The 27133-nt window shown below is 41.1% G+C and overlaps 1 protein-coding gene across 3 annotated transcripts in view; it reads right to left on the bottom strand.

The window, feature by feature from the left end:
* akap6 (A kinase (PRKA) anchor protein 6) overlaps positions 1–27133 on the bottom strand; it is a 359686-nt gene that overhangs the window by 305223 nt on the left and 27330 nt on the right. For all 3 annotated transcript variants that reach the window (XM_048538018.2, XM_048538019.2, XM_048538020.2), the window contains exons 2-3: positions 19582–19698; positions 14586–14935 (exon numbers count right to left, since the gene is read on the bottom strand). In XM_048538018.2, the coding sequence (XP_048393975.2) occupies positions 14586–14897 (312 nt within the window). In that variant the 5' untranslated portion in view covers positions 14898–14935; positions 19582–19698. The remainder of the gene's footprint in view (positions 1–14585; positions 14936–19581; positions 19699–27133) is intronic.

Genomic DNA, 27133 nt, shown 5'->3' on the forward strand with positions numbered 1-27133 from the left:
CTAAATACTGTGTTAACAATTAATAATTTATAATTATTTTGTACACGATTTGCAAAGTTATTATTCAAGGGTTTTAGTCATTTTGGAAATCTTCTTTCCTTCCTCATTTTTAAGTTTTGCTTCCTCCCATAATGTAGTCAGAAACTTCTTAAAGCATCAAGGATTTTAGTAGCTGCTACAGTAGAACTGGTGTCGGCCCAAAACATCAACTTTGCTGCTCCTAAGATGCTGCTTGGCCTGCTGTGTTCATCCAGCTCCACACTTTGTTGTCTCGGATTCTCCAGCATCTGCAGTTCCTATTATCTCAGAGACTAATGCTGCCTCTTCCAGGGAAAGCCCACCAAATCACAAACTAATTCAGCTGTAGCAAGCCATCTGTGGATGTCCCCTGGAATCAGACGCATAGGGATGGAGGTCCCACTTGGAGGGAGCTGCTGACTAATCAGAGGCCAGTAGCTTTTACGTTGGCATACCATGAAGGAAGCCATGGCTGCCGCTTGAAGTACACCCACGCAGAGTCCAAAGATCGCAGAGTGAACTAGGAGAAAGGGAAGCAAAACGGTAGAGGGGGAATGGGTTTATTCATTGGGCTCTGCGTAACTCCAAGCAAGCACCTACCTGCTAGATGTCTAATCCCTTGACCAGATGCTGATTGTCTTGGAATGAGTGATCCTTGTCCATCCTTCTCTAAGACAACAAGTTGTCTGCAAGGGAACAGCTATAGTGCATGTCGCATACTAACATGCCAGTTTTCAACTGGGTTAATCTGCCGCACTGGGCTAAGACCCATTTATTGGCCATTACTTGACAATTTAAGGGTCTCAGTTGGTTGACCAGGTTGACTGTGGGCCTTCCTTCACTTAATTCTTCATCTAATTGGCTACCTTTCCAGCCTCCAAAATCACCATCAAGAGCAGAAGATTTGCCCCACATTTTGAAATGAAGAGAACATTTCAATTACCTGTTACTTTTAGTTTATGTTGTTATCTAGTCAATTCCTAAAAACTAAAGAATTACTTGCAAACTACCAATCTCCCTTTTTTCTCCAAGGTCATTGAATATGTTGTTACCTCCCAAGCGCATTCTCATCTATTCTGGAACTTGATGTTTTAATCCCTTCAATCAGGTTTCTGCATCTGTCAGAGTACCAAAAGGGTTCTTATCAAAGTCTCAAATGACATCCTATGTGACTGTGACAGAGGCAAATATTGAGCTCATCGGCATTCTCAACTTAGTTGCAACATTTTATATGATTCACTTCTCACCAACCTCTACCAGTGCCTCTCCACTGTCATCTGGCTAGTTGGAACTGTGTTTATTTAGTTCTATTCTTACCTGCTACTACAGGTCAACTACAGCTTGGTGAGTCTAAATTCAATGGTCGGCAAGTTGTTAGAAGGGATTCTGAGCAACAGGATCTACATGCATTTCAAAAGAAAAGGACAGATTAGGGATAGTCAGCATGACTTTGTGCATGGGAAATGATGTCTCACAAATCTGAGTGACTTTTTTGAATAGGTGATGAAGAAGAAAGATAAAGGCAGTGCAGTAGTCGTTTTCTACATGGACTTTAGTAAGGCCCTTGACAAGGTTCCTTGTAGTTAGTAGGGTTAGATTGTATGGGATCCAGGGGCAGCTAGCCAACTGGATACAAAATTTGCTTGATGGTAGGAGACAGAGGATGGTGATATAGTGTTGTTGTTCAGACTGGAGGCCTGTGACCAGCAGTGTGCCACAAGGATCGCTGCTGGGTCCACTGTTATTCCTCATTTATATAAATGATTTGGATGAGAATATTGGAAGCATGGTTAGCAAGTTTGTGGATGAATTGGTAGTATTGTGGACAATGAAGAAGATTATCTCAGAGTATAACAGGACTTGATCAACTAGGCGAGTGGGCTGAGGAATGGTTGATCAAGTTTAATTCAGATAAATGCAAAGTGTTGCATTTTGGTAAGACAAGCCAGGGCAGGACTTACACAGTTAATAATGGGGTTATGGAGAGTGTTGTCAAACTGGGAGAGCTAGGGGTGCAGGTGCATAGCTCATTGAAAGTAGCACCACAGATAGTCAGGATGGTGAAGGACATGTTTGGCACCCTTGTTTTCATCGGTCAGAGCATTGAACATAGGAGTTGGGACATCATGCTACAGCTGTACAAGACATTGGTAAGGCAACATTTACCATTCTAGTTGCCCTGCTACAGGAAGGATGTTATTAAGCTGGAAAACATGCAAAAACAATTTACAAGGATGTTACCAAGACTGGAAGGCTTGACTTATTGTCTTGATAGGCAGAGACTTTTTTCCCAGGGCAGAAATGACTATGAGGGGGCATAATTTTAAAGTGATTGAAGGGAGGTAGAGGGGAGATGTCAAAGGTAGGTTCTTCACACAGAGAGTAGTGGGTGTGTGGAATGCACTGCCAGCAGTGGTAGTGGGTTCCGATACGTGGGAGACTTTTAAGCAATTCTTGGATAGGCACATGGAGGTTAGTAAAATGTTGGGTGTGCAGGGTAGGATTATAGGCCAGCACAACATTGTGGGCCAAAGGGCCTGTACTGTGCTGTACTATTCAAAGAGCCTTCACTCCCTGGAAGGAGCCATTTGCTTAGCAGTTCAATATGACTGCCACCTTCACAGCCACTGGGGGCAGTGGGGGGGAAATGGCCTCCAACTGCTGCAGCCCTCAAGTCTCACTCCAGGATCTGGTGCAGTTCTCTCACAGTGTCCTGGGATAATTGGAACCAACCTCAACACTGGCTTTGATTCGTCATGATCCAAGAACAGAATGTGGCGTTCATTACAAATATTTCCTTTCCTATTAGAAAACTTAATTGCCACCACCTCCAGATTTGTACAGCAGCCTCATTTAATGTTCCTTCTAAGTTCAGTTTAAAGATTGGACATCATTAGCATTCATCTATGCCTGCAAAGTATTTCAGAACAAGTATCAAAAATATTAACTTAGCAAAAAAATGGGAGGCTCATCATCAAGTATATCTTGAAGAAACTACTGACAAGATTACACTGACAAACCTCATGAAGAATACAATGGCTTCATAAGTAGAAATGACAAACCAGAATCTGGGAACTTAATCAACAGAAAACAAAAATAATCTGCAGCAAATCCAATTCTCAGTAGCATTGACATTTTTAACACTGGTGACTATAGTACTTGTGGAAATGCATGAACTCCTCATTTCAGTTACATAAAGGAATTATTTGATTTTGAATGGGGTTATATTTTTGAAAGTTGTGCCCATTTATTAAAAAGAAAAGACAACTTACTTTGACAATTTGTTATGTTGATGTGTCTGAGAGTGTGAAACACAAAAAGATGATTAACAAATGTGTCAATAACAGATTTCTAACGTTGTGAATTTTGTGTAAGTCAGAATTTGGTGCAGAGATGGAAGATGTGTGACTTTCAGTTCTACTTGTAACATCTCCTTCGTGTCTTTCTTCTATCTCTAATTAAAAAGCTGTATCTTTATTTAGTAACAAGTTAGATAGACCAACTAATAAACAAAACTAAAATAAATCAGTCTAAAACACAAATAATTACTTAACTAAACAAAACATTACTTGACAACATTAGGCAGACATCGCAACACATATGTTGTGCCATTACCGTAGCAGCTGGGAGTTCAGAACAGTACAGAATAGTTGTTGCAAAGTGACCAGAGTTGGAAACTAAGCATTCCAGGAAAATTAACCTTTTGAAGAGACAGATAAAATAGGAAAGAAGAGGTGGTATCCCTGATAATAAAACTGTACAGAAGAAAGATTTTTGCTCAGTAAAATCAAGAAGTAGATTCAGGTTGGGGAGGGCTAAAAAACAGTGAGCAGCAGTGAACATTGATGAGTCAGAGATAACACAGTGTGGAACTGCAGTGCCATTGTGACACTGGAGGAGGCCCAGGATGAACATGTCGCCCTGGGAGTAGGACAGGAAGTTGAAATGGTTCGCAACTGGAGGGTATTGTCGTTTGTCTCATACAGAACGCAGATGCTCCATGAAACAGTCTCCTTGTCCTCACTTGGTCTCACCGATGTTGAGAAGGCTACATTGAGAGCAGTGGAAGCAATAGACCAAGTTGACAGATGTGCAGGTGAACCCCTGTCTAATATGAAAGGTTTGTTTTGTGCCTTGAACAGAGGTTGGGTGGGGGCAAGTGCAGGGGCAGGTGTAGCACTTCCTGCAGTTGCAGGAAAAGGTGCTGGGGTGGTGGGGTTAGTGGGGAGTGTGGAGCAGACAAGGGAGTTGCAGAGAGATCAGAACCTACGAAAGGCACATAGAAATGGGGAAGCAAACATCTCTTTGGTTGTGGGGTTGGATTGTAGGTGACAGAAGTGGTGGAGAATGATATGCTGGATGTGGAGATTGGTGGGGTTATGTGTGAGGACAAGGGGAATTATGTCTTTATTCTTGTTAGGGGGAGCAGGTGTGAGGGCAGAAGCGCAGGAAATGCAAGAGATGTGGTTGAGGGCATTTTCAATCCCTGACCATAACTTACCCATTCCAGCGATGGAGAGAGCAGGTCAGAAGCTAAATCACCTCCTGTCCACCATCTACAAAGTACAAGCCAAAGAGTATAATGGAATACTCCCCACTTGCCTTGACTGGGGCAGCTTCAACAGCACTGAAGAAGTTTGACACCAACCAAGATAAGGCAGCCCCCTGTCCTGACGCACTGTCCATCACTTTCAACACCATTACACATCACCATGGCCATTATGTCAACTCTAAAGGTTGAGGAGGGATACATTCTGGATGTCATGTGACATAACTCAGAAAGAAAGAGTGCATAATATATCAGGGAACAGCTCCAATTGACAATAGGTGCTGGAGTAGGCCATTCAGCCCTTCGAGCCAGCACCACCATTCATGATGATCATGGCTGATCATCCACAATCAGTATCCTGTTCCTGCCTTATCCCCATAACCCTTGATTCCACTATCTTTTAAGAGCTCTATCCATCTCTTTCTTGAAAGTATCCAGACAGTTGGCCTCCACTGCCTTCTGGGGCAGAGAATTCCATATATCCACCAATCTCTGGGTGAAGAAGGTTTTCCTCAACTCTGTTCTCAATGGCCTACCCCTTATTTTTAAACTGTGTCCTCTGGTTCTGGACTCACCCATCAGCGGAAATATGCTTCCTGTCTCCAGAGTGTTCAATCCCTTAATAATCTTATACGTCTCAATCAGATCCCCTCTCATCCTTCTAAAATCTCTATTAAGATCAGAACTCACACAAAAGCCAGAGGGACAATATCTATAGAAGCCAAGTTTACAGTAGAGAAGCAATGTCTTATCTTCAAACCAGGCACATTGCAGTCTTCTGGACTTACAAATATTGAAATCAACAACTTCAAATTGTGAACGAACTCCCATCCCTTCCCTTTCTTTTGACTTTACTTGTTACATTCTCTGTCGCCATGTCCGCTCTCCCCTCCACCCACCCTACCACAGTGAGACTGTCTATTCTTTCCACCCTGGCAGTCAGACACATTATGGTTTTGCCATTCTCAAATTCTGATCACTTAATCTGAGCTATCAACATCCTTTCTCTCCCAGCACTCTACATTCCACACCTCCTGCAACTATGGCGTAAATGCTACCCCTTCCACACTTTGTGTCTGCTCTGATGAAGAGTCATCTAGACTCAAAATCTTCGCTTGCTCAATCTCCATGGATGCTGCCTGGCATTTGTTGTTTTCAGTCCTCAAAGCACCTATTGCAAAGTGGTTGCAAACATTGTGCTGTGGAATGAATTTTCAATTAAAATTCTAGTACAAGTGAATTTCAATTTCTAAGATTCTGTTAAGTGGCGTCTAATTAGCAAAACCTATTGGCCCAGGTCTACTGACTTGGGACTGTTTATTCCTGGTTATTTTGTTGCTAAGGGTAATGATAAACACCATAAATTTCCCTGGATTCCTCATCTAGCCTTGAGGCAATGGCTGAGTGGTAATATTCCAGACTATTAATCCAGAGACCCAGGTTATGTTCGAGGGGCCAAGATTCAAACCCCTCCATGGCAGGTAGTGGAATTTGAATGCAGTAAAATGACCTTAATGATGATCGTTAAACCATGCCAATTGTCAGGAAAAGTCTTTCAGGTTCACAGATGTCCTTTGGAGAAGGAAGCTGCTGTCCTTATCAGGCATGGTCTACTCGTGACTTTAGACCAACAGCAATGTGGCTGACACTTACCTGCCCTCTGAAATAGCCTGGCAAGCTATTCGGTGTAACAAATATTAGAAAGTCTTAAAAGAGAAATAAAAATCAACGTAGGCACCAGAAATGCCCCAAGCAAACGCAGCCTGGTCAACCCTGCCTCTAAGGCTCATGCCAAGACTAGGAGAGCAGTCTCACAGACTAGTCAAGCAACAGCCTGCCATAGTCAGATTCATGGAATTACAAGCTTCAAGTGGAGTCCATTCCATCAGAAGATGAGATAACAAGGTGTAGAGCTGGATGAACAAAGCCAGCCAAGCAGCATCAGCGGAGCAGGAAGGCTGACATTTTGGGCCTAGACCCTTCATCAGAAGATGACCTGTTTATCCCATTGTTGGTGTCCTATGAACTGAAACACCTTCCACCCACTACAATCTTTAGTCATTTAACTCAACTTTATTGACACTATGCCAGTTTGTCTGATGAGCAGTTAGTAATCCCACTTGTAGATGAGAGTTAACCAGTTGATGTTGTGTACATGGATTTCAGCAAGGCGTTCGAAAAGGTTCCCCACAGCAGACTATTGTACAAAATGCGGAGGAGTGAGATTGTAGGAGATAAGGCAGTTTGGATCAGAAATTGGCTTGCTGAAAGAAGACAGAGGGTGGTAGTTGATGGGAAATGTTCATCTTGGAGACCAGTTACTAGTGGTGTACCGCAAGCATCGGTGTTGGGTCCACTGCTGTGTCATTTTTATAAATGACCTGGATGACGGCATAGAAGGATGGGTTAGTAAATTTGCAGACGACATCAAGGTCTGTGGAGTTGTGGATAGTGAAAAAGGATGTTGTAGGTTACAGAGAGACATAGATAAGCTGCAGAGCTGGGCTGAGAGGTGGCAAATGGAGTTTAATGCGGACAAGTGTGAGGTGATGCACTTTGGTAGGAGTAACCGCAATGCAAAGTACTGGGCTAATGGTAAGATCCTTGGTAGTGTAGATGAGCAGAGAGATCTCGGTGTCCATGTACACAGATCCTTGAAAGTTGCCACCCAGGTTGGCAGGGCTGTTAAGAAGGCATACAGTGTTTTAGCTTTTATTAATAGAGGGATCGAGTTCCGGAACCATGAGGTTATGCTGCAGCTGTACAAAACTCTGGTGCGGCCGCACTTGGAGCATTGCGTACAGTTCTGGTCACCGCATTATAAGAAGGATATAGAAGCTTTGGAAAGGGTGCAGAGGAGATTTACTAGGATGTTGCCTGGTATGGAGGGAAGGTCTTACGAGGAAAGGCTGAGGGACTTGAGGCTGTTTTCGTTAGAGAGAAGAAGGTTGAGAGGTGACTTAATTGAAACATATAAAATAATCAGAGGGTTAGATAGGGTGGATAGGGAGAGCTTTTTTCCTAGGATGGTGACGGCGAGCATGAGGGGGCATAGCTTTAAATTGAGGGGTGAAAGATATAGGACAGATGTCAGAGGTAGTTTCTTTACTCAGGGAGTAGTAAGGGAATGGAATGCTTTGCCTGCAACGGTAGTAGATTCGCCAACTTTAGGTACATTTAAGTCGTCATTGGACAAGCATATTGATGTACATGGAATAGTGTAGGTTAGATGGGCTTGAGATCAGAATGACAGATCGGCGCAACATCGAGGGCCTGTACTGTGCTGTAATGTTCTATGTTCTATGTTCTATGTAAGTGACTCCTCCACCCTGGGAAAAACTTCCAGCTGTCCATTCTGTCTATGCCCTTCATAAGCTTATAGGCCTCCATCAAGTCACCCCTCAAAATCCGTCATTTCAGTGAGAACAACCCAAGTTTCACTAACCTCTCCTCATAGAGAATGTCCTCCATGCTAGGCAACATCTTGGGAAATCTTTTCTGTACCCACTCCAAAGCTACCACATCCTTCTGATAGTGTGGTGACAAAAATTGAACACAATATTGCAAATGCAGCCTAACTAAGGTTCAATAAAGCTACAACATTGCCTGCCAACTTTTAACCTCAATGCCACGTCCAATGAAGGCGAGCATTGTTGATAACCTTCTCCACCTAGTTGTTACTTACAGTGGCCTGTGTACCTGTACACCTAGATCCCCCCACCTACCAGTATTCCTAAGGGATCTGCCATTTACTGTATATTTTCCATCTGGATTAGGCCTTCTGAAATGCTTTCCCTCACATTTTTCCTGATTAAACTACATCTGTCATCTGTCTGCCCAAGTCACCAGCCAATCTCTATCCTGCTGTATCCTCTGACGGTCCTTCTCATTATCAGCAGTTCCACCAATCTTTACTTCATCCGCAAACTTACGAATCAAACCAGTTACATTATCCTCCAAATCATTTATATGTATTACACATAGCAAAGGTCCTAACACTGATCCCTGAGGAACATCACTAGTCACAGCTGTCCATTCAGAAACACACCCTTCCACTGCTACCGAGATAGTAGGAACTCATTTCTGAAGAAGGGCCTAGGCCCGAAACATCAGCCTTCCTGCTCCTCTGATGCTGCTTGGCTTGCTGTGTTCTTCCAGCTCTACACCGTGCTATCTCTTCCACTACAACACTCTATTTTCTATGACCAAGCCAGTTGTTTTTAATCCATCTTGCTAGCTCACCTCTCACTCTATGCAATTTACCTTCTGTATCAGTGTGCCATGAGGGGCCTTGTCAAGGTCTTACTGAAGTCCATGTGGACAACATCCATGGTCCTACCCTCATCGATCACCTTTGTCACTTCCTTAAAAAAAACTCACTTGAATCTTTGAGTGATCCTCCTTTCTCCCTTGCTATCCTCCCTAGTAAAGAGGTCAAGAACCCTGCAGTGAGTAACTCCATTCCTGACTTCCGAAAGCCTGTCCACCATCTACAAGGCAAAAGTCCGGAGTGTAATAGAATACCTTCGCATGGATGACAACAGCTCCAACAACATTCAAGAGACTCGGCAAAGCAGCCCACTTGATTGGCATCACATCCACAAATGTCCTCTCCCTCTACCACTGATGCTGAGTTGCAGAAATGTAGACCATCCACAAAATACACTGCAGAAATTCACCAAAGATCCTGAGACGGCACCTTATGAGCCCACAACTACGAACATCTGGAAGGATAAGGGCAGCAACTACATGAGAATACCACACCACTCACCGTCCTGACTTAGGAACATATTTGCAATTTCTTCAGTGTCTCTGGGTCAAAATCCTGACATTCCCTTCCTGACAGAATTGTGGGTCTACCCACAGCACGTGGATTGCAGCTGTTCAGGAAGGCAGCTCACCACCTCCTTCTCAAGAACTGTAGATGAGCAACAAATGCTGCCCTAGCCAGTCATGTTCACATCGCATGAGTAAATAATATGTTTTGTAAAATGCATGCCTTCATGGAAAAAATATGGGACAAGGAAACAGACTCAAGTGTAGTGCACATAAATGATAAAGTAACAGCAAATGTCAATTAATCGAGTCTCACATGTAAAGAATGATGTGGTTGCTAGCACCTGATATCTGATGTCTGCCTTTAGAGGTTAATGTTGACAGAAAAAAGTTTCATAGGCATCAACAGGTCATGGATAACCAAATGCTTAACCAATAGGCAATTTTACCACAGAAGTTATATGTCCATATATAATATATACACACATATACATTTATCATACCAAACCATGGCATACATTTTTGTAAAAATGACAAACCACTCCTATGTTCAAAAATGGTACACAAAGCTAAAAGCCAGATGTTCTGCCCCCAAACACAAGCATTTTTGCAGTAAAACAGAGGCACGTTCCAAATTTCACATCGTGGTTTACGGAGGCAGCATGCTATATCAAACATCAGTTGCCTGCAGTCATTCCTGATTGTTATTTGTCAGGAGTAGGGAACACGATCTGTGCAAGTTAGAACCACAAAGTCACAGAATTATTGTGGTGCAGAAGGAGCCACTCAGCCCATCATGTCTTTACTATCTTTCCGACCATTTTGAATTATTAACAATCTGCCGTCTTTTCCCCATAACTTTGCACACTGTTTCTATTTAAATAATCATCTGATGCCCCCTTGAATGCCTCAATTGAAACTGCATCCACCACATTTTCTAAATTACTTGTTGTATGAACCGGTATTTTCACAACTGATATTTGTTTCTTTTGAAAAACACTTTATGCCTGTGTCTTGCGATTCGCAATCCATTTACAAGTGACAACACTTCCTTCACATCTTCTCTGTCGAGACCCACCATGATTTTAAAAACCTTTATCAAATCTCCACTTAACCTTCTCAGCAGTCCCAATTTCTCTAATTCACCATCATAATTGAAGTTTTTCATCCCTGGAATCATTCTTGTAAACCCCTTTTGCACTCTTTTCAATGTGTTTCCATCCTTTCTAAAGTTGGCACAGAGCACTGTACACAATAGTCCAGCTGACCGCTAATTGGTGTCCTATATTCAGCATACCCTCTTTCCTCATGTACTCTATGCCTTGTACATAGCCTACGCAGTGATAATGGGAACTGCAGATGCTGTAGAATCCAAGATAACAAAGTGTGGAGCTGGATGATCACAGCAGGCCAAGCAGCATCTCAGGAGCACAAAAGCTGACATTTTGCGCCTAGACCCTTCATCAGAGAGCACATAGCCTATGCACTCGAGATTGTACCCTGTGAGTGAAACCTAGCACAGTGCATACTTTGCTAACAGTTTTCTCTACCAATCCTGCCACCTTTATTGATTTTTGTACATGGGCAACCAGGTCTCCAGGCTCCAGCATTGCTTTTACTACCTGTAGCCTTTTGATGTTCTTTGTACCAAGTTGAATCCCCTTACACTTCTTTGCATTGAACTTTATCTGCTACCCGTCTGTCCATTCCACCAACTTGTTTATGTCCCTTTGGAGCTCTATACTGTCTTCCTCACGATTTACAACACTTCCAGATTTGTGTCTACTACAATCTTTGAAATTGCTGCCTACAAACTAAGATCTAGATCATTTACATATCAGGAAAAGGAAGCGTCCCAATACTGAACCCCAGGGAACACAACTATAAACCGTCCTTCTGCTTCAAAAGTAATAGTTTATCATCCGTCTCTGTTTCCTATTCCTCAATTCTGCAATCATGTGGCTACTGACTCTATTACTCTGTCAGTTATAACTTATCTCACAAGTCTGATATATGGCATTGTATAGAATGCCTTTTAGAAATCTATGTACACCATATGGCTACTGAACACTTAGAAAGGTGCACAGATTTTCAAGTTCTCTACTCCCAGGTTGACACAAACATTAATGATTTAATTGAAGTATGCAAAGTCCCTGATTTACCTGCCTGTTTGAATCAAGTAAACAGGAAGCACTGATCAGCATCCAGTGCTTAACATGAACTACAGTTCATTCCAATTAAGTAAATTCTAATCATAAGTCAACATATGGCTCTCCAAATTGGAACTGTTAACCCTTGTAAACCACTAAGCACACAAGCAGACAGGTACAGAAAAGCAAAAAGCATCGGTTTGAAGGATAGAAGGAAAGGAAATCTAGATATCATAATTTAAGAAGACTGTACCATAATATTGAATAAAAACCAAAAAGCTCTGAGGGAGGGTCACCGGACCCGAAACGTTAACTCTATTTTCTCCTTCACAGATGCTGCTAGACCCGCTGAGCTTCTCCAGCACTTTGTTTTTGTTCTATAATATTCACTGAAATAATCATTTTAGTTTGCCAGAACTTTCTGTTCTTTGAATTTTTTTCAGATTCCTTCACTTTTCAACTGGAGGCACAAGACATTTGGTATGCTAATTGCAGAATCTCTTAGTAACTCTTTAAGGGTAAAATTTATAGCAACTGACGGAAGAAAATATTTGGCCTTAATCAGGCTTCAAGTGATTAACTGCAGAGAGAGACACATATGTATTCTGCCATATCAAAAGGTACAAAGGTTTGTCACTGATTTGTTCAGAATCGCAAGCTAATCAGCTGCCCCAGAACCAATTCAAGAATCGTCATCAGGCTGATTACCTCTGACATCCACGACTGCTCATAATTGCATAAACCAATCAACTACTTGTTGCCAGCCAAAAAGTACACTCCTCCACAGCTTGAACAAAACAGCAAAGAAAACAGCACACACAATGAGTTTCAGTAGCTTGTCGCTAACAGCGGAGTAATTCCTTTCCACAGTCCACGGTTTTAAAAACAGTCCTTTTCTACATTTCTGACTTTAATTAAAAATGCAAAAAACAAAATGATACCACTTGACAACACCAGCAGTACTGATCTCTTCAAAAACACCAACAAGTTAGTCAGACGTGACCATTCCTTAACAAATCCATGCTGGGCCTTCTGAAGTAACCCACATTTTCCACTTGACTGTTAATTTTGTCCTGAATAATTGCTGCTAGCAGTTTTGTAGCAGATGAAGGCAGATGCAAAGTAATCAATTAAAATGTCAGCAATGCCACTTATGTCCAGTTGTAAATCCCTTCTTTAATCCCTAATTGACCTTATTCCTCACTTTACCACTGCTTTTACTGTTCATGTGTTTATCAAAGACTTTGGGATTTTCCTTTATGTTAGCTGTCAGTCTTATCTCATAATCCACCTTCACTTCTCCTACTAGTTTCTCAGCTCCCTTCTGTATTCAGCATTGTGCTCAATTGTGTTTACCACCTGATGATGTTCATGCACACATATTTTCTTCTTACATTGCTGTCTATCTCCATTGTCATCCAGGAAGCTCTAGATTTATTTGTCCTACCTTTCCATTTTGAGGGAATGTGACTTGACTGCACCCAAACTATTTCTCCTTTGAATGTAGGCCATTGTTCAGCTACAGCTTTCCTCACCAACCTTTGACTCCAGTCAATCTGGGCCAGTTCTGTTTTTGCCCCATTGAAGTTCATTCTCTACTAATTGATTAATATTATCCTGGATTGTCAAATATCATTTTCCACTGTCATCTTGAACCGTATGATACAATGAACATTGTCCCCTAAATATTCCTCCCAACTGACCGTTAATGTACTAGGTTCAGCTTATTCCCAGGAACAAGAACTAACACTGTATCCTTTCTTGTTATACCAGATACACACTGCTGTTCGAAATTCTTACAAACACAATCGAAGAAACTTTCCTCTTCTCCACCTTTAACACTATCAGACCTGGTAAGAGCAGTCTAAACTATGTGATGTCCTTTTGAGATGTGGGGTACCCTTTAGGAGAGGTAAGGTACTATTCTAGATTGGTTCCAGGACAACTTAGAGGTTAGTTACCCTGTGGGAGAGGTATCATGCCTTTTATTAAAAAATTGATGTAACTGTGTGGGAAAAGCACATAAACTCATTCAAACTTTCAAGTTCATTGTTATTGAAAAACATTTTGAAAGACTTGCTTGCCCAGGCTTAGTCTTGGAACAAAGAATTGTTCCAACTGCCCAACTGGTCCAAAAACTCAGATCAAAGAACCATTTCCTACATTCTGGATGTGATGGAATTACACGTCTGCCCTATATTTTTAACAATTTCAGCAAAGTTTGGGTACGGAGGGAATTTCTCCCCAGCTACTTTGAACTTTTAGAATATCTCTTCAGAATTGTTCTTGCATTTCGGCAGAAAAAAACAAAGGACATGCCCTGTTGCAAAGTGCAAATGACCTTCTTTTATATTGTATTTTTCGATGATGCTTGCTGCACTTAAATTAAAATAATAGAATTTAAAATACATATAATTCAAATCACTACTCATTACAGTTCTTTGGCTATTATAATAATACAATATAAAAGTGCATATCAAATGCTGCATTCGAAAATCAGAGCAACAACACTAGTGATTCACCAAGTGAACAAGTCCATCTTCTTTCACAGATAACAAGGTGTAGAGCTGACCAAGCAGCATCTGAGGAGCAGGAAAGCTGACCCTTCAGAAAATGAAGGGTCCAGACCCAAAACGTCAGCTTTCCTGTTCCTCTGATGTTGCTTGGCCTGCTGTGTTCATCCAGCTCTATACCTTGTTATCTCAAATTCTCCAGCATCGGCAGTTCCCACTATCTGTCCATCTTCTTTCAGTTGTCCAAGACCACAGATATGTCATCTCAATTGTATTAAACTGTATTCCATTAGAGAAATTATATTCATCTAAAATGTACTCATTCCAATTATTTTAATAAAATCCAAAAGAAACTCTGAGGAAGGGTCACCAGACCAGAAACTTTAACACTGATTTATTTCTTGACAGATGCTGCCAGACCTGCTGAGCTTTTCCAGCAATGTCTGTTTTTGTTCCAACTATTTTAATGTTGTTTCTGGATTTACATTTATTGATACAATACCAATAGAATTTCACTTAATGTATTACTTCAAATCAAAATTCATGTTTGTGAATAAAATGTCCTTCCCTTATTCTTACCTTTAGTTGTACCAGGTGAACGTCTACATGTCTATTCTCTGTGTCCTGCTGTACAGAGTAGGTGAGATCTCGAACCCGCTCTGACGTCATACGAAGCCATGTTTCTATTTCCGGCAAGTGAAGGACAACTTTCCAGTCTGCTCCAGTGTGTAGTGGTGGCGGTTTCTCATAGCGCAGCATAGTGTCAAGTTCCTTCATCCTTCCCTCATCCTCTGCCTCTTCAAGAGGGGTCATATTTGTGATCATAGGAGATGCATCTGATGCTACGGCATCCAGCTCTTGGCTGCACACTGGAGATAGTACGATGCTCATGCCTGTTGTGCTTAAATCTGGAATGCTCTTGTGTTCAGCTAAAGAGAGACACACAACACCAAAAAAAATTAAAGCGGTCTGCTAATAAAGCTGAATCCAATCTACTTCTATGTCATTTGAATGCAAGCTTACTGGATCCATTTAGTTCAATTTCTTTCAGCTTTGAGTTCGCTTTTAATGTTTTTAGGAGTAATATTTAATGACACAGAGTGCCAAGATGGATCAGAATCAATTAACATTTTGAGTCCACCATGACCTTTCTTCAAAACTGCTTCAATACCATTAGCACTCCTGTTGTCTTTAGCTCTGGGCCCCCTCACCATCCATTCATCTTGCTTCTTCTCCCATCTTAGAATATCATAAAAAACACAATTTTTCAGCATCTTTCAGTCTGAAAATGAGTCATATTGGACTCAAAAAGTTAACTCTGCTTCTTTCTCCACAGGTAGTGTCAGACCTGCTGAGTTTTCCCAGATGTTTTGTTTCTTTTTTTTCAGATTCCCAGCATCCGCTGTATTGTGCTTTTGTATATATTCATACAGGAACAGATTCAGAGGAGATACAGCAAATCTGTTTTGTGAGACTACTTACAGCAAACCACTCCCTTTCGTGGAAAAATGAATAGCTATTTTAGTGAAAAGCTTCCATTCAAGTCATTCATGCTCATATATGTGCTTATGAATAACATGCGGGTTCAATGGATTTAACCTCTGTGCGTACGCTTACACCTCTGCTCTAATTATTTCAAAGAAACATTAAGACCCAAGATGGTTATTATGCTTTATGTAAAAGCAAAATACTGTGAATGCTGGAAATGTGAAACAAACACAGAAGGCTAGACAAACTCAGCAAGTCTAACAAAGTCTTTGGAGAGAGAAGTAGAATTAATATTCAGAGGCTGGTATGACTCTTCTTCAGAGCTGAAAGCTGTTGGAAAGTATTTTTTTAAATATACTTTTGACAAAGGTAAATGAGGAGCAAGAGGCCAAAACAGCACAGAGACCCAGCGCAAAAGATTGTTCGTGGTGGTGAAAAAGAAAAAGAAATGTAAGATGGGTATAAATTAGGGTGCGAAAAGGAGAGAATGAGTTCTCTCTATGAAGAACAAAGTGGAGAGGTCATAAACAAGACAAAGCTGGACAAAGGAAGTGGAGAGAGAATGTAAGAAAAATGGAGCATAGACATAATGCGGTCAGTTTCTGACGTTATTGAATTGAGACGTGTAAAGTGTCGAAGTGGAAAATGAAATGTTATTCCTTGAGATTCCACCGAACTTTTTTGGAACATTGCAGCAGGCCCAGGCCAAAAATGTGAGCATGCAATCAAAATGGTTTATTGACATGGCAAGCAACTGGAAGTTTGGGGTCATTCCAATGAACAGAGGAGGTGTTCTGCAAAGCAGTCTCCCAGACAGCACTTAGATATGCCAATATAAAGGAGAACACATTGTAAGTAGTGACTGCAATAGCCTAGATTCAACAAAGTACAAATAAAATGATGCTTCACATGAACGGTATGTTTGGTGCCTTGGACAATGAGGAGGGAAAAGAAGAATAGGCAAGTGTTACACATTCGGTAATTGTGTGGAAGGTGCCATGGGGGATTGAGGAACTATTAGGAGTACTGAAGGAGTGGACATGGGTGTCACAGAGGAAATGCCCTTATGGTCTGCTGACAAGGGAGTGGAGTGGAATATGTGTTTGGTGGCGGCATCCTAGGGGAGGTACCAGAAAGGCAGAGAATGATCCTTTGGATGAAGAGATGAGTGGGGTGAGAAGTGAGGGCAAGGGGAACACCATTGTTCTTCTAGGAAGGAGAGGGGGGAATGAGGGCAGATTTGCAAGACATGGGTTAGAGACAGCTGAAGGCCCTGTCAACCACTATGAGGGTAATCCTCAGTTAAGGAAAAACAATGTCATGTCAGAGTGGAAGGTGGAACATCAGAACAAAGATGGAAAAACTGTTAGAACTGAATTCCTGCCAAAAAAAGGGTGTGGGAAGTGTAGCTAAGGTAATTCTCACAGTTCTGTCATTTCTTTTTGAAAAATTTCTTGTTCCTAAGGCAGAGACACTGCTGACAAGGATATTCATTGCCAAACTTTAGTTGACCTGAGAAAATGGTTGTGGAACTCTTCCTTGAATTATAGTAGTCATTATGGCGATGATGCAAGATAGTGAATTGAGTATTTGCCCTGAGAAGGAAGGAACAGTTAACACTATTCCCTTTTATGTCTATAATGCCAGTTAGAAAACAATTCTTTAGACAAGTATAAAGACCATGTTCATTTTTTGACATTCATTCTTCCTAATTTTTCATTTTGACATAAACAGCAAAAAAAGTTTAACTGTTTGTGATTTAAGAGTTTTTCACTGTTAGTTGAGAGGTATTATCAAATACAACAACTGTCAAACCCTTTGACTTTGTTTCACATAAATACACCGTGGAACTTCAAGAACCACACGTACAGTTATTTCCCAAATTCCCAATAATTCGCAAAAGTCTCAGGTTGCTGAAATCTGAGGGTTCTGAATTATCGATTAATCAGCAATAAAACAGCCCTTTCCAACCCTCAGATCCAACTGCCACATATGAACAAAGATTTAACACTAAACTTACATTGAATTGTTTGTGCAGAAAGGTAGTTTCATTAAAGGTGGGAGAAAAGTTCTTCAAAAAATAAAAAAGGCAAATGGAATCCTTGGTTTTGTGCTTAAAGGTTTGAAATTTAAAAAAAGCAAAAGATAATGTTGAGCATATTGTTTGGCTCCAGTTTGAAAACCAAGCACCATTTTAGGTTTGAAATTAAAAGACCCCAATAAAAGCAGTGAGAAACCTGCAACATGGATTTACTCGGCTGTTATCAGGTATGAAAGATAACAGTTCTGAAAAGAGACTTGAAAAATTAAGGCAATTTTCATGGAGTAGAGGAAGCTGAGGGTGGCTGAAGACATTTCAAGATAACAAAATATTCGAAGAGGATAAATAGTGATACATTATTCTCACTGGAGAGATGGTAGCATTGAGGTAAAGTCACTGAATTAATAATCCGGCAAACCCATGTGAATGCTCCTGGGACATGGGTTAGAATCCTGTCATAGTGGAATTCAAACTCAACTTAATCTGGAACTCTAGTCTCTGTAATAGAGGTCGTGAATTTATCATTGATCACTGCAAAAATCCATCTACTTTATTCTTGTTCATTAGAGAAAAACAATTGCCATTCTTCCCTCGTGTGGTCTATATGTCAGTACAAACCCACAGTAATGTGCTCAACATTTAACTGACCTTTGAGATGTTCTCGTAAGCCATTCAGTTCAAGCGCAGTTACGGCTGTAGAATTAATACTGGCCTTGCCAGAAATGCTCGCACCCGGTGAAAGAATTTTTTGTAAAAAGCTTCATAGCAAGCTACATAAATGAACAAGTTACAAAATAAATTGGCGAACAGTTTAAAACTAATTTGTTTACTGGGAATGATGAGAATGTGACATTCTCCATCCACAAACACTTGCTGAAATTTGATTCTTTTTAAAAGGGAATTAGTTGCTTCTAAGCAAAGAACAATCTAGGCCACATAGACTAAATAGAAAGTAAATTTAATTAGTCTAGTGAAAATCACATTATAGACAGGATGGACCAAATCATCTGTTTCTGTGCTGTAACATCTTAAGATTACGTGGGCCTTGAAGATCAAATAACCTGGGCTTGGAGGCAATAAAAGACCCATGTTTCACAGTTTGGACATCATTGTAATACAGTATTAGTCGTCAGACTGTGACCTCTGAGATAAAAGGATTCGGTAAGGAAAAGTGATGGGATCCCTAAAGTTTCCAAATTTCTTCTTGCTTGTCATCAAATTTCTGTGTTTGTCTGTGCCTATTGATGCACTAGATGGTTAATATCATCTTTTGCAAGTTTAGTTATTTTATTCACAGGAATGTGTCAATAATTTTAGAGGGTACATTGAAATATGTCATCAATTTGGGAAATTATCTATATATTTGTCAATGATTGCATGATATCTTAGGGAATTTATCATTATAAGCAGGGACCTCTCATGTAAAGAGACATTTATTATAGAGCTCATAATTATCTAACTCTCCAAGACATCTGTATTTTTAATTCTAGCCTCTTGAACATCTCCAATTTTAGGATCCCCACCACTGGTGGCCTTGCTTTCAGCTGCAATTCCCTTTCTATACCTCTCCACACCTCTACCTTTTTCTCCTTTTGGCCATTCCTTAAAATCTGCTTCTTTGACCAAATGTTTGGTCATTTGGCTTAATATCTCCTTGTGTGGTTTGATGTCATGTTTTGTTTTATGTTCCTATAATATTTTATTGCAGCACATATGTAAGTCATTGTGCTTGTTGTTCGACATGGTCCTTTGAACCTTCCTCACCCCATTCTAGATTCAAGAGTGTCATGATCAAATACTTTTTGTCATCATAGTTTCCCTATGGTTTTGCAATTTTTCTTAAGAGATCATTTATTTACACTTATGGTGAGATAGATTATGGCACAACATTAACCTCTTTAACTTCCTTTACCTATCCATTCATACTGCATGTAAAATATTCATCTGTTGACTTTTTTAAACTGAATTTAGCTTTTTTTTCAAAATCTTTTATAACTTGCCTTATCAATCCAAGGCACTTGTTTTTAACATAGCTCATTAACTCACCTGTAGTTTTCACCAAGACTGTCGTTCAGCATTGACCGCAGCCTGCTGCTTATTTCTGAACAGTATTTTTTCTGTATGAAGATTGTCAAGTTGATCTTGATGCTTTTCTATCTGAAACTGAAAGGATAATAGGTAATGATTGAAAACACTAAAGTGAGAATGAGTTCAGTGCTCTCTTCTTCAATGTTTTACAACCTGTATTAATGATTTGGAGGAAGGGACTAATTGTATTGAAAGTAGATTTGCACATGATCCAAAGATAAATAGTAAAGCAAAATCTGAAGAGGATAGAAGGAACCTGCAAAAGGGATATAAACAATTCATATGAGTAGAAAAAGTTTGACAGATGGCACATAATGTGGGAAACTGGAAAATCAAAATGGTAGGATGAATAGAAAGGCAAAACAGTATTTAAATGAGAAGAGACAAGAATGCCGCAATGCAGAGGGATCTGGGTGTTTTTCTACATTAGTCACAAAAAACTTAGTACACAGGTGCAGCAAGTCATTAGGAAGACAAATATTGACCTTTATTGCAAAGGAATTGGCATATAATGTAGAAATTGTTTGCCACAACTTTACAGGGCATTGATAATGCATCTGGAGGATGGTGTAGTTTTGGTCTTCATGCTGAATGAAGCATTAGAAGAAGATTAGAGGAGGTACATAAGTCTGATTCCTATGATATAGTCATCATTTTAAGATGAAAATTTAAGTGGATTTTACTGACACTCTTCAGAATTTTAAACAATGAGAGGTGATTGCATTGAAAGTTAAAAGATTCTGAGCAAGCTTGACAGGCTGATCGTTGAGAAGATGTTTCCTCTCATGGGGAAATCTTGGACAAGATGACACATTTTCAAAACAAGGGATCTCCCTCAAGGTGAATGAATGGAGGGGTGATTTTGTTTTTCCCCAACTGGCTGCAGGACCTGGCTGGAAAACTTACCAGTGATCTGCTGTAATCAGTTGTCAAAGGTTAAGTTTTTTCAGCTCCAGCATGCACTCTAAAATGTACATATTTGACGGTCCCTAAGCCTTTTCTGGATAGAGAATGTTTAAGCATGTATAAATAACCAGTGCAAAAAACATAGTAAAAACCAAAAGAACTGTAGATGCTTTAAATCAAGAACAACAACAAAGTTACTGGAAAAGCCCAGTAGGTCTGCTAGCATCTGCAAAGGAGAAAACAGTTAACATTTCAGGTCTGGTGACCCTTCCTCAGAACTACCATCAGTTCTGACTACAAAATATATAGGGCTGATTTAATGGCCTCCCCACTGATATGTTTGAAGGCAAAGATTGGGGGCTGCCAGTAAAATACAATGCACGACCCTCCCATCAATTCTTCACCTATCTTTCATTTAACAGGGGGCAGGAAAGGCTTCAGGCAGCCTGACCAGAGTAGGGGCTCTTAAGATTCTGAAGTAGTCAATTAAAGCCACTTAATGTCACTTCAACACACCAGCCTGTTTCCTGGCCAATATCTCTGTCTCAGGCTCACTGCAGCGAAGCCTCAGCGTAACCTGGAAGAACAACACCTCATTTTCAGCTTGAGGACCCTGCAGCCTTCCGGACTCAATATCAAGTTCAATAACTTTAGGACTTGAAATCTCCTATGCCCTATGACCCTCCCCCGACCCACCAGGCCTTTGATCACATAGTCTCTCATGATACACAACCCATTGTTAGTCACTAACAGTCTCTATTAACAGCTACCCACCCTCCTAGCCAGATCATTGTCCATTCTTTTGTCTGTCCTACCGTTCTCTCTCTTTAGGCTGTATCACCATCTATCATCTACTCCTTAACCCCTCCCTCACCCTATTTTTTGCATAAAAACGGACTTTTCCTAGCTGCCATCAGTTCTGAAAAGGGTCTCCGGACCTGAAATGTTAACTCTGATTTCTGTTCAGGGATTCTACCAGACCCGCTGAAATTTTCCAGCAATTCTTGCTTTTGTTTCTGATTTACAGCATCTTCAGTTCTTTCAGCTTTTTTAAAAAAGCCTTTTAAGTGTCTCATTATCCCTTCCACCAGCCCACACACACACAGACACACACACACACACACACACACACACACACACAGACACACACACACACACGCAGAGACACACACAGAGACACACACGGGTACAAACACACACATATGGACTCAGGCACACACCATTATTTTACCTGCACTAGGGGAAAACCTAGGCCACAAATCAGTCCAGGTGATTTCACTCTGTGGGCTATTGTTGGGACACAAGTGCGGGAGCCTTCTTTTCTCGGGTCTCGGTGCCCATTAGAGGCAGCACCAACAAAGTCATACTCCCATTTAACCCTCCCCAATTTGCCTCACGAACTCAGTCGCCACTGTGCTTAACCTCCATGCCCTTCAATATTTCGGGCGTACTCTTCAGTCTGGGCCCCATACCACCTTTCTTGTCAAACTCCCTATTGTCCCAGCAGTGTCCACCACCTGCTGCTGCTGGAACTGCAGACCTGTCATGCAAATCGGATTAGTTGCCAGCCCAAAAGGCGGGGATGTTGTCCCAAGATTGGGTCATAACTCTCAACCTTAAAGAACTAATGCTGTTTGTGCCAAGGAATGGCTGTGAGGCACCTGACGTTTGGGTGGACCATCACTTACTGACATTTCGGACGTGTTGGCAAGAGGGATGTACAACCCCATTAAATCCAAACAAGGGTGTTGTTAATATTAGACAGTTATTGGAAATTAGTCACAAGGAAAGGTAGCAAGATTAATGAAAAATCTTTTCAGAACCAGACATGCTGACTTTTTAAAAATTCAAAGTGTTCAATTTATTGCTGTGCTTTAATCCAATACTATGCTAGATGCAAGATAAATCTGTTTCATTTGAATTATACACTAGGTTTTGCACAGGAAGCACACAGCTTTGGTCACGTCAGCTGACAGAGCTAAATATAGAGATGCAAAGGCATTCTAAACATTGCCTGCAAAGCAAGCAAATGAAATAAAACAGGAGCTGGCTGCAATCCAGCAACCATTACACAAATAAGCCAAAAGCTCATAGTATTATCAAGAAAGCAGCTTCACAGCTTTTCAGTAATCAAACCTACCATGGAGACTGAATGAAAATTGCCATACAAATATGTACTCCTGTAGATGTAAAATCACAAAATAATATTCATCCATCAGTCCATGACACAACTCTCATAAAAATATTGACAATCTAAATTCTGAACTCCATTTCAGTTTGTCATGTGTTAACATTTTGAATATGTGATGAACAGAACAATAAAGACATTTACTTTGCAGTGAATCAATTTAATCACCTTATAGATTAGCATTTGTCCTGGCATTGGTATAATTAGAGGAAAAGTGCCCTGACAAACATACTGAGCACATTTCCACAATGCGAGTTTTTTGAAATCTGCTTTGTTTGAATTTAAACCTGAGATATCAAGCAAGGCATAGCCAGCCTAAACTTTGCTCTGTTTAATCAGACAAAGATTTATTTTAATCAGGCCGAAATGAAAGAACAACAGGAGCTCTCATCATTTAGTTTTTCTTTCCCAATTAAGAACACACATTAGTAAACAAATTCCGCATAAACATTTGCTTTGCTTCACAGATCAGCATCAACCTAGGTGCAGTATTCTGACGTCCAAGAAACAGATGTACAGCTTCCCTCTTCACAATCATTTTTCTGAACCAATAGATATAAAAAATCAAATTAGCACAGCAGCAGCACATTAACTGATATTGTGCCAACAACGGTCATATCCCAGCAGAAACGGTATGGTTGAATGCCATTTGAGACATGCATTGTCTTGACCTTTTTAACATGCTGATTTGTGTCATGCCTCTAGATCCTGTAAACTGCGGATCCATTCTAGCAATGGAAATAGAAAAAGCTCCCTTCTATTGGCTGCATGCTTTAGAATGCTGCATGTTTGTACAGTAACATGCACAGGTTGCAGCAAAAGCATGAATCAACATGCAGAGGTCAGATAAATTCACATACTTTAATCAAATATTATATTGTGCAAGGTAAATCAAAGTACATACAGCTCTAATTAAGGAAGATGAAATGAACATAATTGATGACCATTTCGATCATTATTGATGTTATTCCCCAATCCATCATAGCACACAGTTGCATTGATTATAATTTTACTTCAACACTGGAACCCCTTAATGCTCAGTTATTTCAGGAAAAAAATTAATGAAACAAAAAATAACAGTAATGGAGCGGTTAGTTCTTTTTTCCGTCTTCCTCATTTCTTTTAGATGATATGCAGTCTTTGCGAGGGATTGAAGCTAGTCAATTAGACTTTCCTTTCAATCCTTTCTTTCTATCTCTCTAATTTCCCCATTTTGATCTTGTAGGTTTGTTAGATACATAGCTTATCTGTGCACATAAACTGGATGAATGTATTCCGTCATACAATCATAGAATTGCAAGAAAATAAACAGCAAGCAGTAAGCTCATTCATGCATGTTTAAAATGGAACACAATTGCCTGCTTCCAAAGAAAATATTAACTTGAAGGTATGAAAATGCGAATTCAGAACAGACTGCCTGTTTTAAGAAAATAAATTTCTTTTTAATGTTCTGACGCAATAACGCACTCCCAGGTGCCAGGGTGCGTGATGTCTCTGATCGGGTTTTTGGGATCCTTAAGGGGGAGGGGGAGCAGCCCCTAGTCATGGTCCACATTGTCACCAACGACATAGGTAGGAAGAGAGATGGGGATTTAAGGCAGAAATTCAGGGAGCTAGGATGGAAGCTGAGAGCTAGGACGAACAGAGTTGTTGTCTCTGGTTTGTTGCCCGTGCCATGTGCTAGTGAGGCGAGGAATAGGGAGAGAGGAGTTAAACACGTGGGTACAGGGATGGTGTAGGAGGGAGGGTTTTGGATTCTTGGATAATTGTGGCTCTTTCTGGGGAAGGCGGGACCTCTACAAGCAAGATGGTCTTCACCTGAACCAGAGGGGTACCGATATCCTGGGGGGCAAATTCGCTAAGGCTGTTCGGGTGGGTTTAAACTAATTCAGCAGGGCGATGGGCACCAAAATTGTAGTTCGAGTATAGAAAAAGTTGCGAGTAGGGTGGTCCGAAATGAACTTTCAGGGACGCAAGATGGCACCAGCAAGCAAGAAGTTGGATTGAAGTGTGTCTACTTCAATGCCAGGAGCATCCGGAATAAGGTGGGTGAACTTGCAGCATGGGTTAGTACCTGGGACTTCGATGTTGTGGCCATTTCGGAGACATGGATAGTGCAGGGACAGGAATGGTTGTTGCAGGTTCCGGGATTTAGATGTTTCAGTAAGAACAGAGAAGATGGTAAAAGAGGGAGAGGTGTGGCATTGTTGGTCAAGGACAGTATTACAGTTGCAGAAAGGGTGTTTGAGGACTCGTCAACTGAGGTAGTATGGGCTGAGATTAGAAACAGGAAAGGAGAGTTCGCCCTCTTGGGAGTTTTCTATAGGTCTCCGAATAGTTCCAGAGATGTAGAGGAAAGGATAGCAAAGATGACTCTCGATAGGAGTGAGAGAGACAGGGTAGTTGTCATGGGGGACTTCAACTTTCCAAATATTGACTGGGAACACTATAATTCGAGTATTATAGATGGGGCAGTTTTTTGTCCAGTGTGTGCAGGAGGGCTTCCTGACACAGTATGTAGATAGGCCAACAAGGGGTGAAGCCACATTTGATTTGGTACTGGAGAATGAGCCCGGCCAGGTGTTAGATTTGGAAGTAGGTGAGCACTTTGGTGATAGCGATCACAATTCTGTTATGTTTACTTTAGTGATGGAAAGGGATAGGTGTATAACACTGGGCAAGAGTTATAGCTGGGGGAAAGGAAATTACAATGAGATTAAGCAAGATTTAGGGAGCATAGGATGGGGAAGGAAACTGCTGGGGATGGGCACATTAGAAATGTGGAGCTTATTCAAGGAAAAGCTCCTGTGTGTCCTAGATAAGTATATACCTGTCAGGCAGGGAGGAAGCTATAGAGCGCGGGAGCTGTGGTTTACGAAGGAGGTGGAATCTCTGGTCAAGAGGAAGAAGAAGGCTTATGTTAGGATGAGATGTGAAGGCTCAGTTAGGGTACTTGAGGCCTACGAGGTAGCCAGGAAAGACCTAAAGATTAAGCTCAGAAGAGCCAGGAGGAGACATGAGATGTTGTTGGCGGATAGGATCAGGGTAAACCCTAAGGCTTTCTATAGGTATTTAAGGAATAAAAAAATGACGAAAGTAGGATTAGGGCCAATCAAGGATAGTAGTGGGAAGTTGTGTGTGGAGTCAGAGGAGATAGGGGACACACTAAGTGAATATTTTTCAACAGTATTCACTCTAGAAAACGACAATGTTGTCGAGGAGAATACTGAGATACAGGCTACTAGACTAGGTGGGATTGAGGTTCACAAGGAAGAGGTATTAGAAATCCTACAGAGTGTGAAGATAGATAAGTCCCCTGGGCCGGATGGGATTTATCCTCAGATCCTCTGGGAAGCCAGGGAGGAGACTGCCGAGCCTTTGGCATTGATCTTTAACTCGTCATTGTCTACAGGAATAGTGCCAGACAACTGGAGGATAGCAAATGTGGTTCCCTGTTCAAGAAGGGGAGTAGAGACAACCTTGGTAATTATAGACCAGTGAGCCTTACCTCAGTTGTTGGTAAAGTGTTGGAAAAGGTTATAAGGGATAGGATTTATAATCATCTAGAAAAGAATACATTGAGTAGGGATAGTCAGCATGGTTTTGTGAAGGGAAGGTCGTGCCTCACAAACCTTATTGAGTTCTTTGAGAAGGTGACCAAACAGATAGATGAGAGTGAACCGGTTGATGTGGTGTATATGGATTTCAGCAAGGCGTTCGATAAGGTTCCCCACAGTGGGCTATTGTACAAAATACGGAGGAATGGAATTGTGGGAGATATAGCAGTTTGGATCAGAAATTGGCTTGCTGAAAGAAGACAGAGGGTGGTAGTTGATGGGAAATGTTCATCCTGGAGACCAGTTACTAGTGGTGTACCGCAAGGGTCGGTGTTAGGTCCACTGCTGTTTGTCATTTTTATAAATGACCTGGATGTGGGTGTAGAAGGATGGGTTAGTAAATTTGCAGACAACTCTAAGGTTGGTGGAGTTGTGGACAGTGACGAAAGATGCTGTAGATTGCAGAGAGCCATAGATAAGCTGCAGAGCTGGGCTGAGAGGTGGCAAATGGAGTTTAATGCAGACAAGTGTGAGGTGATGCACTTTGGTAGGAGTAACCGGAAGACAAAGTACCAGGCTAATGGTAAGATTCTTGGTAGTGTAGATGAGCAGAGAGATCTCGGTGTCCATGTACACAGATCCTTGAAAGTTGCCACCCAGGTTAACGGGGCTGTTAAGAAGGCAAACAGTGTTTTAGCTTTTATTAATTGGGGGATCGAGTTCCGGAACCAAGAGGTTATGCTGCAGCTGTACAAAACTCTGGTGCAGCCGCACTTGGAGTATTGCGTACAGTTCTGGTCACCGCATTATAAGAAAGATGTGGAAGCTTTGGAAAGGGTGCAGAGGAGATTTACTAGGA

Source organism: Stegostoma tigrinum, chromosome 10 (genome assembly GCF_030684315.1).
Source record: "Stegostoma tigrinum isolate sSteTig4 chromosome 10, sSteTig4.hap1, whole genome shotgun sequence".
In the NCBI taxonomy this organism is placed as follows: Eukaryota; Metazoa; Chordata; class Chondrichthyes; order Orectolobiformes; family Stegostomatidae; genus Stegostoma; species Stegostoma tigrinum.